This window comes from Benincasa hispida, chromosome 5, assembly GCF_027475165.1.
Source record: "Benincasa hispida cultivar pf3 chromosome 5, pf3_genome.v1.1, whole genome shotgun sequence".
Taxonomy (NCBI): domain Eukaryota; kingdom Viridiplantae; phylum Streptophyta; class Magnoliopsida; order Cucurbitales; family Cucurbitaceae; genus Benincasa; species Benincasa hispida.
Window position 1 is genome coordinate 27,043,485 of NC_143482.1, and position 13,850 is coordinate 27,057,334.

At 39.3% G+C, this 13,850-nt stretch overlaps 1 protein-coding gene and 1 pseudogene across 2 annotated transcripts in view; one reads left to right on the plus strand and one right to left on the minus strand.

Moving 5' to 3' along the window:
- The window catches only part of LOC120077886 (chromosome-partitioning protein, putative (DUF639)), a 47,682-nt gene that overhangs the window by 10,543 nt on the left and 23,289 nt on the right, over positions 1-13,850 (minus strand). For both annotated transcript variants that reach the window (XM_039031983.2, XM_039031984.2), the window contains exon 6: positions 13,256-13,421. In XM_039031983.2, coding sequence (XP_038887911.1) covers positions 13,256-13,421 — 166 coding nt within the window. The remainder of the gene's footprint in view (positions 1-13,255; positions 13,422-13,850) is intronic.
- Positions 1,764-13,249, plus strand: LOC120077887 (uncharacterized; annotated as a pseudogene).

The window sequence follows — 13,850 nt, forward strand, 5'->3', positions numbered from 1 at the left end:
ATCAATTACAAAATGTCTTAATATCTCAAGCTAAAATGTAATACAATACAGAGGTTAGAAGAGAAATGAAGGACTCTACGTCAAGGCTGCCGGTGGTGCCATGGATGAATGGTGGAGATGTCTCTCTTGAGCTCTATCTCCGGCAAAAGCTTCGGTCGTCACTCGGTCCGGTTTGTGGAGGTGAAGAATTCTCACTGAAAATCTTGCTCAAGCTCTCATCTGTGATCGCAAACCTCTGCCTTGAGGCAAAAGTTCGGATGTCTTGAAATGAAGGTCCAAAAGGCTATTTATAGAGTTTAAACGCCAACAACTATCATGATTGCGTTATGGCTCACTGCTGCTTTTGTCGCGGTATGGGCAATGTCACATCGTCTTATCTTGTTGATACTCCCAAGGTATGCATCCGAGCTTGATTCAGCTAAAATATCAACGTGTTCTATCCATCTTGCGATCGTCCTTCTATTATGGTTGTCACTCCGTGGCCGCAATTGCCAATTGATCACCGCAACTTCCATGCGATGGACGCATTAGATCACCGCATGCATTCGTCTATGCAATAGCTCGGTTTTCAGCGCATGCGTTTGTCTTTGCGTTCGCCTGTCTAGTCTCTCCTTGCTTCTCCAATGGAAGTGTCTCGGTCAAAAGAAGGGATTTCAGTGTCTCAATGGAAGTACACTATTGACTTACTCAAAGAGACAGGTATGATTGGGTGTAAACCTGTTGACACCCTGATAGAGTAAAATTCGAAGCTTAGTAATACAGAGAATAGTGTCCCTGTCAACAAAGAAAGGTATCAGTGATTGGTTGGGAAATTGATCTACTTATTTCACACGAGACTTGATATATCCTATGCAGTAAGCGTTGTCAGTCAGTTTATGCAGGCTCCGTATGAGGAACATATGACAGCAATTAAGCGCATTCTACGATATTTGAAGGGAACTCCTGGTAAGGGCTTGATGTTCAGAAAGTCTAATAAACGATGCGTTGAAGCTTACACCGATTCTGACTGGGCAAGGTCTGTTGTTGATAGAAAGTCGACATCTGGGTATTGCACTTTTGTCGGGGTAATCTGGTGACTTGGAGAAGCAAAAAAATAGGGAGTTGTGACCAGAAGTAGCGCTGAGGCTGAATACAGCGCCATGAGTTTAAGGATATGTGAAGAAATATGGTTGATGAAAGTGTTGTCAGATCTTCATCAAGATAGTGAGCTTCCGATGAAACTGTTTTGTGAGAATAAGGCGGCAATAAGTATTGCAAATAATCCAGTTCAACATGATAGAACCAAACATGTTGAGATTGATAGACATTTCATCAAGGAGAGACTAGACAACGGAAGCATATGCATTCCCTATGTTCCTTCAAGTCAGCAAGTTGCAAATGTGCTCACAAAGGGGTTGCTCAAACAAAGCTTTGATTATTGTGTCAGTAAGTTGGGTCTTATTGATATTTACGCCCCAACTTGAGGGGGAGTGTCGAAAATAGCTTGTTAACCTAGGGGCTTTTTTGTAATTTCTTATGCATCTAGGATTTCCCATTGTCTATTTATTTGGTCTGTTCCCTTGTATTCTGTGAATCAGAACAATAATAAAAAATAAGTCTCTATCGTAGTTTTTTCTCCCTATTCTAGGGTTTTCCACGTAAACTGTGTTTTTTTCTCGATTCTCTTTTTCATCAAACCTAACAGTGAATTTTCAGTTGTTGTCATGGGAAATTGAGGACTGAGTTTCTTAATGTTGAACCCCAGATGACTTTGAAGATTGACAATGTCTTTCCAGCATTTTAGTCAATATTGCATATCCACCCATGTAAATACTGGAAAAATTCAGTTGCAATGGAGGTTGAATCCTGTTCAGGCTGTACCACCACCATCAGGTCTTTTGCCCCTTGATGCAAAAACATTTTCCAGTATCTAAAAAGGATTCTGTGTTCAACCAATTATTAAAAAGAGTAAAGATTCAACTCATACTTTGCTCAGTCAATCAAATACAGTAGATATATTAGGAGGGTCATTTGTGAATTCCACTGTACACTTCTTGGGAAAATTAATTAAATGCAGTACCAAAGATAGAGAATCTGGTCTTTTGCTCTTTGCTCTGACCCAACTCTTAGTAAGGAGCTCCAAGTGCTTGATAGAAGTTAGTTCTCAGTTTCACCCAGTTCTCAACTGAAGAGTGACGATATAGGCTTGAACTCTGGACCAGTAGTTGAGAGTTTGAAGAGTAGGATGGCTTCTCTTGAGAAGTAGGGTGCTCGTTGCACTGTTATGCACTGTCACATCCCTCATTAATGTTATGAAGATGTTTCAAAAGGGTGTCCTGTTACCTTCCTTCACATGGCTGATTGTGTTGCTAGAGAGCTCAAGGAAGCTAAGTTGAAACCACTCGAAGCTGGGCCTGGGAGTCCCTCATGGATTGGAGTTCTTGCAATATAAGCAATTTTACGTTCAGAGTATTATCAGGAGAAACTGCTGAATGAAGGATTTTAGGTGGTTCTTCCAACCAAAACCACTATGAAGCTGTTGATTATTTCCTTTATTGTGAAATTCTCCATGGTATTTATTGTATTATATTTGTTGTATTTTATTCTTTCCTTATTTGTGATTAGGTATTTCTTCTATTTAAGTAATCCTTTCCTCCTAAGAGAAATATGAGAAAATAATATTTTTTTCAACATGATATCAAAGCTATAAAGGTTTTGAAACCCTAAAACCCAAAAAACCCTAATTTTCTGAAAACCTAGAAAAGCCCTACCTTCTATCATTGCCGCTGCCGCCGCCGACGGTCACCTAAAGCACCGCCGAACATCGCTGTCTGGTGCCGAACATCACATCTCTGCCGGATATCCATCCCAAGCGAGCGTTTTTTTTTTTTTTGTATCCCAGCCGTTTTTGTTGCATTTTTTTTAGTTTTGATGCTCGTCCGTAGGTTTTCATTGTCGTCCGACCTAGTTGGCATCGCCAACTGCCTTTCTCTGCCGCTCAATGCCATCCATTGTGTCATCCGCCAGTTGTCTCATCAAGTTGCTGGTTTTGTTTAGCCTCTGTTTGGTGTTTTTTTTAGATCTATTGGTTTTATTTTTGGGTCTTTGTTTCTTCAGTAATATGTCAGACACTAAGGTACCCATCGCTAAAGTTGTGACAATCGTATCCATTCAACTGGTCCCACTGTCCAAATAACCACTACTCGACTTAATGGGAACAATTTTCTTCGTTGGTCCCAAAGTGTTCGGATGTATATTCATGGACAAGGGAAGTTTGGTTACATCACAAGAGAAAAACCGCCCTTAGTCCAGATGACCCTTCATTCACTAGGTGGGATGCTGAAAACTCCATGGTTATGATTGGCTTCTCAATTCCATGGTTGAAGACATCGGTTGTAACTACATTTGTTACTCTATTGCCAAGAAATTATGGGATAGTGTACCTCAGATGTATTCTGATTTAGGCAACCAGTCACAAGTGTTTGAGTTGATCCTAAAATTGGGTGATATACGACAAGGAACTAACTCAGTTACACAATACTTTCACTCCTTAAAAAGAATTTGGCGAACCTTGACCTCTTTGATACGTATAAGTGGAAGTCTACAAAGGACCAAAAGCATTATAGGAAAACTGTTCAAGATGGTCGTATTTACAAATTCCTTGCCAGCCTCAGTGTTGAGTTTGATGAAGTTAGAGGTAGGATACTTGAAAAAACTACTCTTCCGACTATTAATGATGTTTTTTCTAAAGTTCGCAGAGAAGAAAGTCACGGGAACGTTACGATTTTCCAAAAAAAACTATTTATTCAGTTGAATGCTCTGTGTTAGTGATTAAAAATACTGCAATGAAGGCCTCTGATCAATCCAACAAGCCACATGAAAAGCCTCGTGTCTAGTGCGACCATTGCAATAAACTTCGACATGCACGTGAAACTTGTTTGAAGCTTCATGGAAAACCTGCGAATTGGAAAATTTCTAAGCAAAGTGAGCGAAATTCCCATAAGCATACCTTTAATGCTAATGTTGTTGACTCCAACCCCTTTAATAAAGAGCAAATTGATCAAATTCTGAAGCAAATTCTGAAGCTGCTAAAGACCAATTCATCATCTGGTAATTCTAGTGTTTCCTTGGTATAATCAGGTACTTGTCCTCAAGCTCTCTTTCCCTAATTCATCTCCGTGGATTATAGATTCTAGAGCCTCTGATCATATGACTAGTTCCTCGTGTTTATTTGAATCATATTCTCCTGTGTATAACAATGAAAAATTTCGCATTGCCAATGGTAGCTTCACATTTATTGCAGAAAAAGGAACTATTCTTTTGACTACAAAACTTACATTATGTTCTGTCCTTCATGTTCCAAAATTAGCTTGTAATTTGTTGTCTGTTAGTAAAATCTCTAAGGATGCTAACTGGATGTTATCTTTTGTGAAACCCATTGTATCTTTTAGGATCAGGACTCGGGGGATGATTGGATGAGCTAGGATGATTGATGGTCTCTATTACTTTGATGAAGTTTCTGCTATAGTCATAAAAAAGTTCAAGGCTTCAAGTACTGTCTATTCTCCTTCTGTTAAAGAAACTATAATGCTTTGGCATCGTAGATTAGGGCATCCAAATTTCTTCTACTTAAAGTATCTATTTCCTAATTTATTTAAAGGATTTGATTGTTCTGTTTTTCAATGTGAAAGTTGCATTTTTGCCAAACATCATCAATCCACCTATTTTCCTAACCCTTACAAGGCTTCATCACTTTTTTCTTTAATTCATACTGATGTTTGGGGTTCATCTAAAGTCTTTGACTCATAGTGGTAAGCATTGGTTTGTTACCTTTATATATGATCACACTTTTTTAACTTGGCTTTGTTTGTTAACAAAAAAGTCAGAGGTAAAAGAGGTTTTTGTTTAGTTTTACAATATGATTCAGACTCAATTTCAAACTAAAATTCGAATTCTTCACTCTGATAACGACACTAAATATTTCAATGAATAGTTGATCAATTTTTTGCAAGATGAGGGTATTTTTCATCAAGTTACGTGTCATGACACTCCTCAGTAGAATGACATTGCTGAGTGAAAAAATAGACACTTACTTGAAGTTGTTTATGCCCTTATATTCTCTATGAATGTTCCAAAATATTTGTGGTTGATGTCATTCTTATAGTTGCATATCTAATCAATCAAATGTCGTCTAAGGTTTTGAATTTTAGAACTCCTCTGAATCACTTCAATGAGTTTTTTTTTCCTAATAACCGATTGTTCTCTAATTTACCAATTAAATTGTTTAGGTGTACTACTTATGTTCATACTCCTATCTTTTCTCAGACTAAACTTGATCCTCGAGCCACGCAATGCATTTTTGTAGGTTATGTCTCTCCTAAGAAAGCTTACAAATGTTTTGATCCTTTGACCAACAAGTATTTTGAGAGTATGGATGTGTCTTTTTTGGAAAATCAACCATTTTTTGGCTCAAATTCTCTTCGGGGAAGACATCTAACCTTGAAGATAATTTTTGGAACACTTCATCTTTTCCAAACATCAGTAGTCCTGAAATTATGAGTTCTAGTCCTTCGATGCCAATTGTGGAGAGTTTTTCTTCAAGCGGAGAAACAATACAAAATGACTCAACAAGTCGAAATCCTAAACTTCAGGTTTATACTAGAAGAAACTTGACTTAAAGAGATAGAGATCAGATAGCTTATCACGGGACCAATCAAATACTCCGATGAATGATCCTAAAGATCTAGGTATTAGACACTCTAATCCTATTTCTCCTAGTTCATCTCTTCCTAATCCTTTATCTGATGTCTCTGATCTTGATATTCCAATTGCCCATAGGAAAGGTACTCGTAAATGCACCAAATATCCCATTACAAACTATATTTCTTATTATAGATTTCCTAACTGTCATAAAGCCTTCACATCCAAAATAACCAACCTATTTGTTCCAAGGAAAATACAAGAGGCCCTAAATGATTTGAATTGGAAATTAGCAGTGATGGAAGAGATTAATGCGCTGGAACAAAATTGCACATGGAACATAGTCGAACTACCAAAAGATAAGAAAACAGTTAGATGCAAATGGGTGTTCACTGTAAAATGTAAAACTAATGGTAGTATTGAAAGGTAAAAGGCCAAATTGGTTGAAAAAGGGGTTCACTCAGACCTATGAAATTGATTATCAAGAAACATTTGTTCCAGTAGCTAAGCTAAAATTAATTCTATCAAAATTTTGTTGTTTGTTGCCATTAATTTTGATTGACCTCTTTATCAACTTGATGTTAAGAATACCTTGGTCTTGAAGAAGAGGTATTTATGGACTTGCCACCAGATTTTGAGGTGGATCTCGGGGTTAACAAAATGTGCAAAATTAAAAATTGGTAGCTGCAGCTGAAAAAGTGGTAAAAGAAAAAGAAAAGTACTAGAGACTTGTGGGAAGACTCATATACCTCTCTCACACACGTCTTGACATTGCTTTTGCAGCTAGTATGGTACGTCACTTCATGCATGCTCCCGGGTCGGTTCACTTTAAAGCAGTTTATAGAATCTTGAGATATTTGAAAGGTACTCCAGGAAAAGGTATACTATTTAAGAAGCAAAGTCACCTACATGTCGAGGTTTACACTGATGCTGATTGGGCAGGTAGTACGATTGATTGAAGATCCACTTCGGGTTGTTGCTCTTTTGTTAGAGGAAATCTAGTTACTTAGAGAAGTAGCGCTGAAGTAGAATTTAGGGCGTTAGCCCATGGTATTTGTGAGGGATATGGATAAAAAGACTATTGGAAGAATTGAAATTCTCTCAAACAATGCCCATATGCATTTTTTGTGATAACAAGTCAGCAATTTCCATTGCCCACAATCTAGTTCTTCATGATAGGACAAAACATATTGAAGTTGATAAACACTTCATAAAGGAGAATATTGATGCAAGAATAATATGCATTCCCTTTCTTCCGATAACAGAGCAAATTGTAGATATGTTAACTAAAGGTCTTCCAAAGTAGCAATTCAACAAGTTGATTGATAAGTTGGCCATGAATGATATCTTCAAACCAGCTTGAAGGGAGTGTTGATTATTTCCTGTATTGTAAAATTCTCTATTGTATTTATTGTATTATATTTGTTGTATATTATTCTTTCCTTATTTGTAATTGGGTATTTCTTTTATTTACAAAACTCTTTCCTCCTAAGAGAAATATGAGAAAACAATCTTTTTCAGCAAGCATACCGTAATTCCTGCAATTGAGGATCTAAATAGAAAGGACAGAAGGGGCAAGGAATTTACTAGGAATTTGATGTAGCCTAAAGAGATAAAAGGAGAGAAATCTCCAAGAATCAAATCAAAGTCTTTATTAAGAATCAAAAGCTGCCAATATAAGAAGACAATTTCTCTGTTGACAGAGAATTGGAAAGCAATCCCTCCTTGTTCAGAATTGCTTCCAACCAAAATGGATCTATATTAGATCAATGGAATTCTCAAACCCTTTCATAGTCTCTACCCTTTAGAAGACTCTTAAAAGAAGAAGAAATATCAGATTTTCAGAATTTGCTCTTCTTGATATCCAACATAAAGCCCTCAAACAGATCCGACTCTCAAACTTGGTCCTTAGAAGCCAGTGGTTCATTCACGGTAAAATCATTATCTAACCATCTTGCTTTGGCCCCACCTCTTGACATTTGTCTATAAAAAGCTCTATGGAAGACCAATAGCCCTCGAAAAGTGAATATTACAGTATGGATCATGCTTTCTAGAGCCCTAAACTGCGCCTCAGTTTTGCAACACAAGCTGCCTTCCCATTTTCTTTCTCCTAATCAACAACAGGCCGGTCAATCTCCCAGAAATTTTCGCACAACCCAGACGAGAGCTCCCAGCCGCCGCGACTTCGAATGAACTTCCAGCCGCGACTTCGGACCCTAGGGCAGTCGACCACACCAGGTTGCGCGACCAATCGACGGCATTTTCTGACCAGCAACCTCCGGGGATAGGACGGCCAGTCCTCTCTGACTGCAGTGACGCCGGTCTGATTGTTTTTCCGGCGAACTCTCCAGCCGGTCTGACCGGGGCATGTTCTGATGAGATTAAAAGCAGGTTTGTTTTCCTCCAGCAATAGCTCACTGAATTTAGGTTGGTTCTTGGTATAAACTCAAAAATGGTTCAACCGGAATCGTCAAATTTACAGCTAGGCTTTGGGAACCCGGTAAACTCTTTCCATTCTTTACCTGCTACAAAATTATTATCTGGATCAATAGGACACTCTGCAGGGATTATAATTGGAGAAAAGTTGAATAGCGAAAATTAGTTTTCATGGTCTCAATCCATACGAATGGTTCTAGAAGGAAGACAGAAATTTGGCTATCTAACTGGGGAGATAGCCAAACCTGAACCCGGTAGTCCCCACGAGCGTCTTTGGAGAGTAGAAGATTCATTGCTACAGCATGGAACTTCAAATTGGCAGACCGTTACTTTATACAGCGATTGCCAAAGAGATCTGGGATGCAGTACAGCAGTTGTATTCGCAGAAGCAAAATACATCCCGCCTATATACCTTATGCAAACAAATTCATGAATGTAAGAAGGAGCTATGGACGTCACGTCATACTTCAACAAATTGTCCTTGTTATGGCCAGAAATGGACTTATGCCGTGAGATTTTCTGGAGATGTACATATGATGGAATGCAGTATTCCAAACTTAAGGAAGCTGATCGAGTGTACGATTTTCTGGCGGGGTTAAATCCAAAATATGACGATGTTCGCAGCAGGATTTTAGGTCAACGCCCTACACCATCACTAAGAGAGGTGTGCTCTGAAATACGCCTCGAAGAAGACAGGTCTAAGGCCATGAATATTTCAGTTGTTATGTCTCCTGAGGCTGCAGCTTTTGCCACCAAGTCATCTAGATCAAATAGTGACAAGAAACCTCCACCTATCTATGAGCACTGCAAAAAACCATGGCACACGAAAGACCAGTGTTGGAAGCTTCATGGGAAACCTCAAAATTACAAACGACGTCAGTCACAGGACAAGACTGGTTCTGGACGTGCTCTGGCCAGCAACTCGGCAAATGACAAGACTTTGACTCCACCTTAAGTTGACAGTCAGAGTAACTTAAGTGTTGTTGGGGTCAGTGCAATTGCACACTAAGGTATGACTCAGTCTTTTGGCTTTATTAGTATTAATGGTAAACAGCTTTGGATTGTGGATTCTGGAGCAACAGACCATCTAACCGGGTCTTCTGATCATTTTATCTCATATCACCCGAGTGCCGGCAATGAAAAAATTAGAATCGCCGATGGCTCCTTTGCCCCTGTCGCAGGGAAAGGACATCTGTCTCTGTTTGATGGTTTGATATTGCGTGATGTGCTGCATGTTCCTAAAATTTCGTATAACTTACTATCTGTTAGTAAAATTACAAAGGACTTAAACTGTCAGACTGTTTTTTCACCCGACATTGTTTTGTTTCAGGATCTGGGCTCGGGGACGACGATTGGTACTGTCCGGCACGATAGGGGGCTCTATTTCCTGACTGATGAAACTTCCTTTAAGGATGGTTATAGGACTAGTTTTGTTTCTTTGAATTTCTCTGTTGTTGAAACTGATTTTATGTTATGGCATTACCGTCAGGGACATCCTAGTTTTCAATATATGAAGTACCTTTTTCCGCATTTATTTCATAATATTAATATGTCATCCTTACAGTGTGATGTGTGTATCCGGGCTAAACAAAGTCGTGTTTCATTTCACTCTCAACCTTACAAGCCGTCCAAACCATTCAGTCTTATCCATAGTGATGTCTAGGGTCCCTCACCTACCACTACCTCTACAAGCAAACTGTGGTTCGTCACCTTTATTGACGATCACACCAGATTGACCTGGGTCTTCCTTATGACCGATAAGTCTGAGGTGTCCTCCGTTTTCCAACAATTTTATGCGACCGTCGAAACCCAGTTCAACACAAAAATTGTCATTTTACGGAGTGACAACAAGCGTGAATTCATTAATAACTCATTTCGAGACTTCCTGGTATCTAAAGGAATCATCCATCAAAGCTCATGTGCCTATACTCCCCAGCAAAACGGAGTTGCCGAGAGGAAAAATAGACATCTGGTAGAGGTCGCCCGTTCCCTTATGATATCTACCTCTCTTCCTTCCTATTTGTAGGGTGATACTATCCTCACTGCAGCCCACCTTGTCAACTACATGCCTTCCCGTGTCTTGTCCTTCCATACTCCTCTTGAATGTTTCAAAGAATTGTATCCCAACACCCGGTTCGACGTACCTCTGCGGGTGTTTGGGTGTGTTGTCTGTCCATACCCATGTTCCCAATCGTACAAAATCACTCGTGCCCCGAAATGTGTCTTTGTTGGGTATCCTCTCCATCAACGTGGGTACAAGTGTTATCATCCCTCGTCTCGAAAATACTTTGTGTCTATGGATGTCACCTTCCTTGAGGATCAACCGTTTTTTCCCACTAGTCCTCTTCAAGGGGAGTGTCCTAGTGAAGAGACTAACTGGTCCTCGTACTCTATCCCTCTAGAGATGTCGGCTGAACCTGAACATCCTAACCCTATTCTTCCTAGTCCTGTTCTTCCCACTAATCAAGTCCCTTGGATAACCTACTACAGGAAGAATCTCAAGAAGGAAACAGTGCCGCCTGTCGCCTCTCCGGCTCTAGTTCCTGAGTCTGACTCGGTCTCAGTTCCAGGTATGAATATCCCTGTTTGTGATATTGATGATTGTGTTGAGACTGATAATTGTAGAATGGATAGAGATGTAGAGATTGATGCAGATAATGAGAAAATAGAGGGAACTGAGGAGGATGGAGAAACTGATGGAAAAGACAACACTGAAGAAATAACTTTAGCAAATGAGAATGGTGGAAGGGAAGGTGATTGTGTGGGAAATCCTTCTGAAAAAAGATCCATAGATCAGACGGCTGACTGCAGTAAGGAACGTGGAGAAGAGGAGAATCGTGATGCATCTCTTGATCTTCCAATTGCCTCGAGAAAAGGGACTAGGTCATGTACAAAGTTTCCTATGCATAGTTACATGACATATAGTAACCTATCTCCTAAGTTCAAGACTCTTACTACCAGTCTAGATACGGTAATGGTTCCAAGTACTATACAAGTTGCCATGGAAACTCCCGAGTGGAGGGCTGCGATTATGGAAGAAATATGAGTCCTAAAGAAAAATGGAACATGGGAACAGGTTATTCTTCCTGAGGGGCACAAGACGGTTGGATGTAAATGGGTATTTACTGTCAAGTACAAATCCAATGGCTCGATTGACAGATATAAGGCGAGACTGGTTGCCAAAGGCTTTACCCAGACCTTTGGTATTGATTACTCTGAGACATTCTCTCCTGTGACCAAACTCAATACGATCCGGGTGCTATTATCTGTTGTTAATAAAGATTGGCCTTTGCACCAGTTGGATGTGAAGAATGTGTTTCTTAATGGAGAACTCGAAGAAGAAGTCTATATGAGCCCTCCACCCGGCTTCGAACACCAGTTTAACCATCGGGTTTGTCGATTGAAGAAGTCTCTATATGGGTTGAAACAGACGCCAAGAGCCTGGTTTGACAGATTCACCACGTTTGTTAAAGCTCAAGGGTATGATCAGGGGCACTCAGACCACACGTTGTTCACAAAAAGGTCGAGTTCAGGAAAGACTTCAGTACTTATTGTGTATGTAGATGACATTGTTCTGACTGGTGATGATACTGATGAAATCATAAGACTTAAAACGAAGATGGCTGAAGAATTTGAAATTAAAGATCTGGGAAAATTGCGATACTTTCTTAGGATGGAGGTGGTCCGATCGAAAGAGGGTATATCTGTATCACAACGAAAGTATACTCTAGATCTCCTCAAAGAAACAAGAATGACTGGGTGTAAACCTGTAGACTCCCCTGCAGAGTATAATGTCAAACTGAGTAATGTTAATAATGGAGCTCCTGTTAGAAAGAAAGATATCAGCGGTTAGTCGGGAAGTTAATATATTTATCTCACACAAGACCTGATATATCATATGCCGTGAGTGTTGTTAGTCAGTTCATGCAAGCTCCCTATGAAGAACATATGACAGCAGTTGAACGCATCTTACGATATTTAAAGGGCACTCCTGGTAAAGGTCTTCTGTTCAGGAAGTCTAGTAAACGTGGTATAGAAGCATATACAGATTCGGACTGGGCTGGATCTGCTGTTGATAGAAAGTCTATGTCTGGATATTGTACGTTTGTCTGGGGCAATCTGGTCACTTGGAGAAGTAAGAAACAGGGAGTGGTTACCAGGAGTAGTGCAGAAGCCGAATACAGGGCCATGTGTTTGGGGATATGTGAAGAGATCTGGTTGAAGAAAGTATTAACAGATCTTCGACAAGACAGTGAGCTTCCAATGAAGTTGTTTTGCGACAATAAAGCAGCAATAAGTATTGCCAACAATCCGGTCCAGCATGATAGGACTAAACACGTCGAGATTGACAGACATTTCATTAAAGGAAGATTGGACAATGGAAACATATGTATTCCCTACATCCCTTTAAATCAGCAGATTGCAGATGTCCTTACAAAGGGGTTGTTAAGACAGAGTTTTGATTACTGTGTCAACAAGTTGGGTCTGATCGATATTTACGCCCCAACTTGAGGGGGAGTGTCGAAAAAGGGTTTGTTTGCCCTAGGGAAACATTTGTAATTTACTTATGGGCCTAGGGCTTCCTATCTATCTATTTATTTGAGTAGTCTTTCTGTATTTCAATGTAACTTAAAAATAAGATTCAATTGTGGTTTTTTCTCCCTGGCCTAGGGTTTTCCACGTAAATCAGTCTTGTGTTTCTCTTCTTCTATTTTTATTTTTATCAGAAACTAATCCTAATTCTAATCAATCATGGAAGCTAATCCCAATCCTAATCAATTAAAGATTTGACCATAATGGTCTAATTTACTTTAATCGTACTGCATAAGAATTGCACTTCAAGTTCTTCTGGTGAAGGCTGTCAGCTCTGTCATCCTTGCTTCTGATGACATGCGGGATTTTTTTCACTGGGATGATCCCCTTCTTAAAATATGCATTCCAATGGACGCATTAGCAAGGTCCACTATCATTTGGGCCCAGTGTGCTGAATAAGGCATTTGGTCATGATCTTCCTCCTGTCTACACTTATCCAGATTCAATTTGTTGTAAACTTTTTTGCCCTTCGTTATGTGCATCTAGAACTGCATTTATTTTCTATATGCATTGTCAGAAATTAGGTCAACTGAAAAGTAATTAACACCTCGAAATAGACAGCTTTATCGGTAAGAGTAAGTTTTCCTGGCCATGCAATATTATTCTCCCATTTTAAAACAGGTCTCTTCTTGCTGGAACCAATGCATAGGATGTTCTCACCAAGGAACTGTCTGTTATCTCGAACTCGATATAATTTTCGTCCTTCATGGACCCTGCAGCCAAACCAACAGAAATTAAGTTTCAAAAACATATTAAACCTAAGATTCAGTACAATTTAATGCATGCTTAGACCCAAAAAGTAACCATTTTAACAAGAATAGAAAATTAGAAAATTTTTCAACCAAAGTTCTATATTGTACACAAAACAGTTGTTCGGGTTCAATGGTCCATGTCTAGCACTTTCCTACTGATATCATAAATCTTCTTATCTATGTAATTCTTGCTATTTTCCATCAAGGTGCATAGTCCATTGAGGTTAGAAAAGTAAAACATGAAGCTGGATCCGAGTTCATATAGAAAAATTTTCTTTTTAATCATATTCAACAGCATGTCTAGTGTAAGGAACGGTGGATGTTGAAAACGGGAGGAAGAAGAATAGTGGGTGTCAATAAGAGAGAAGCAATCAAGAAAAAATGGACAAG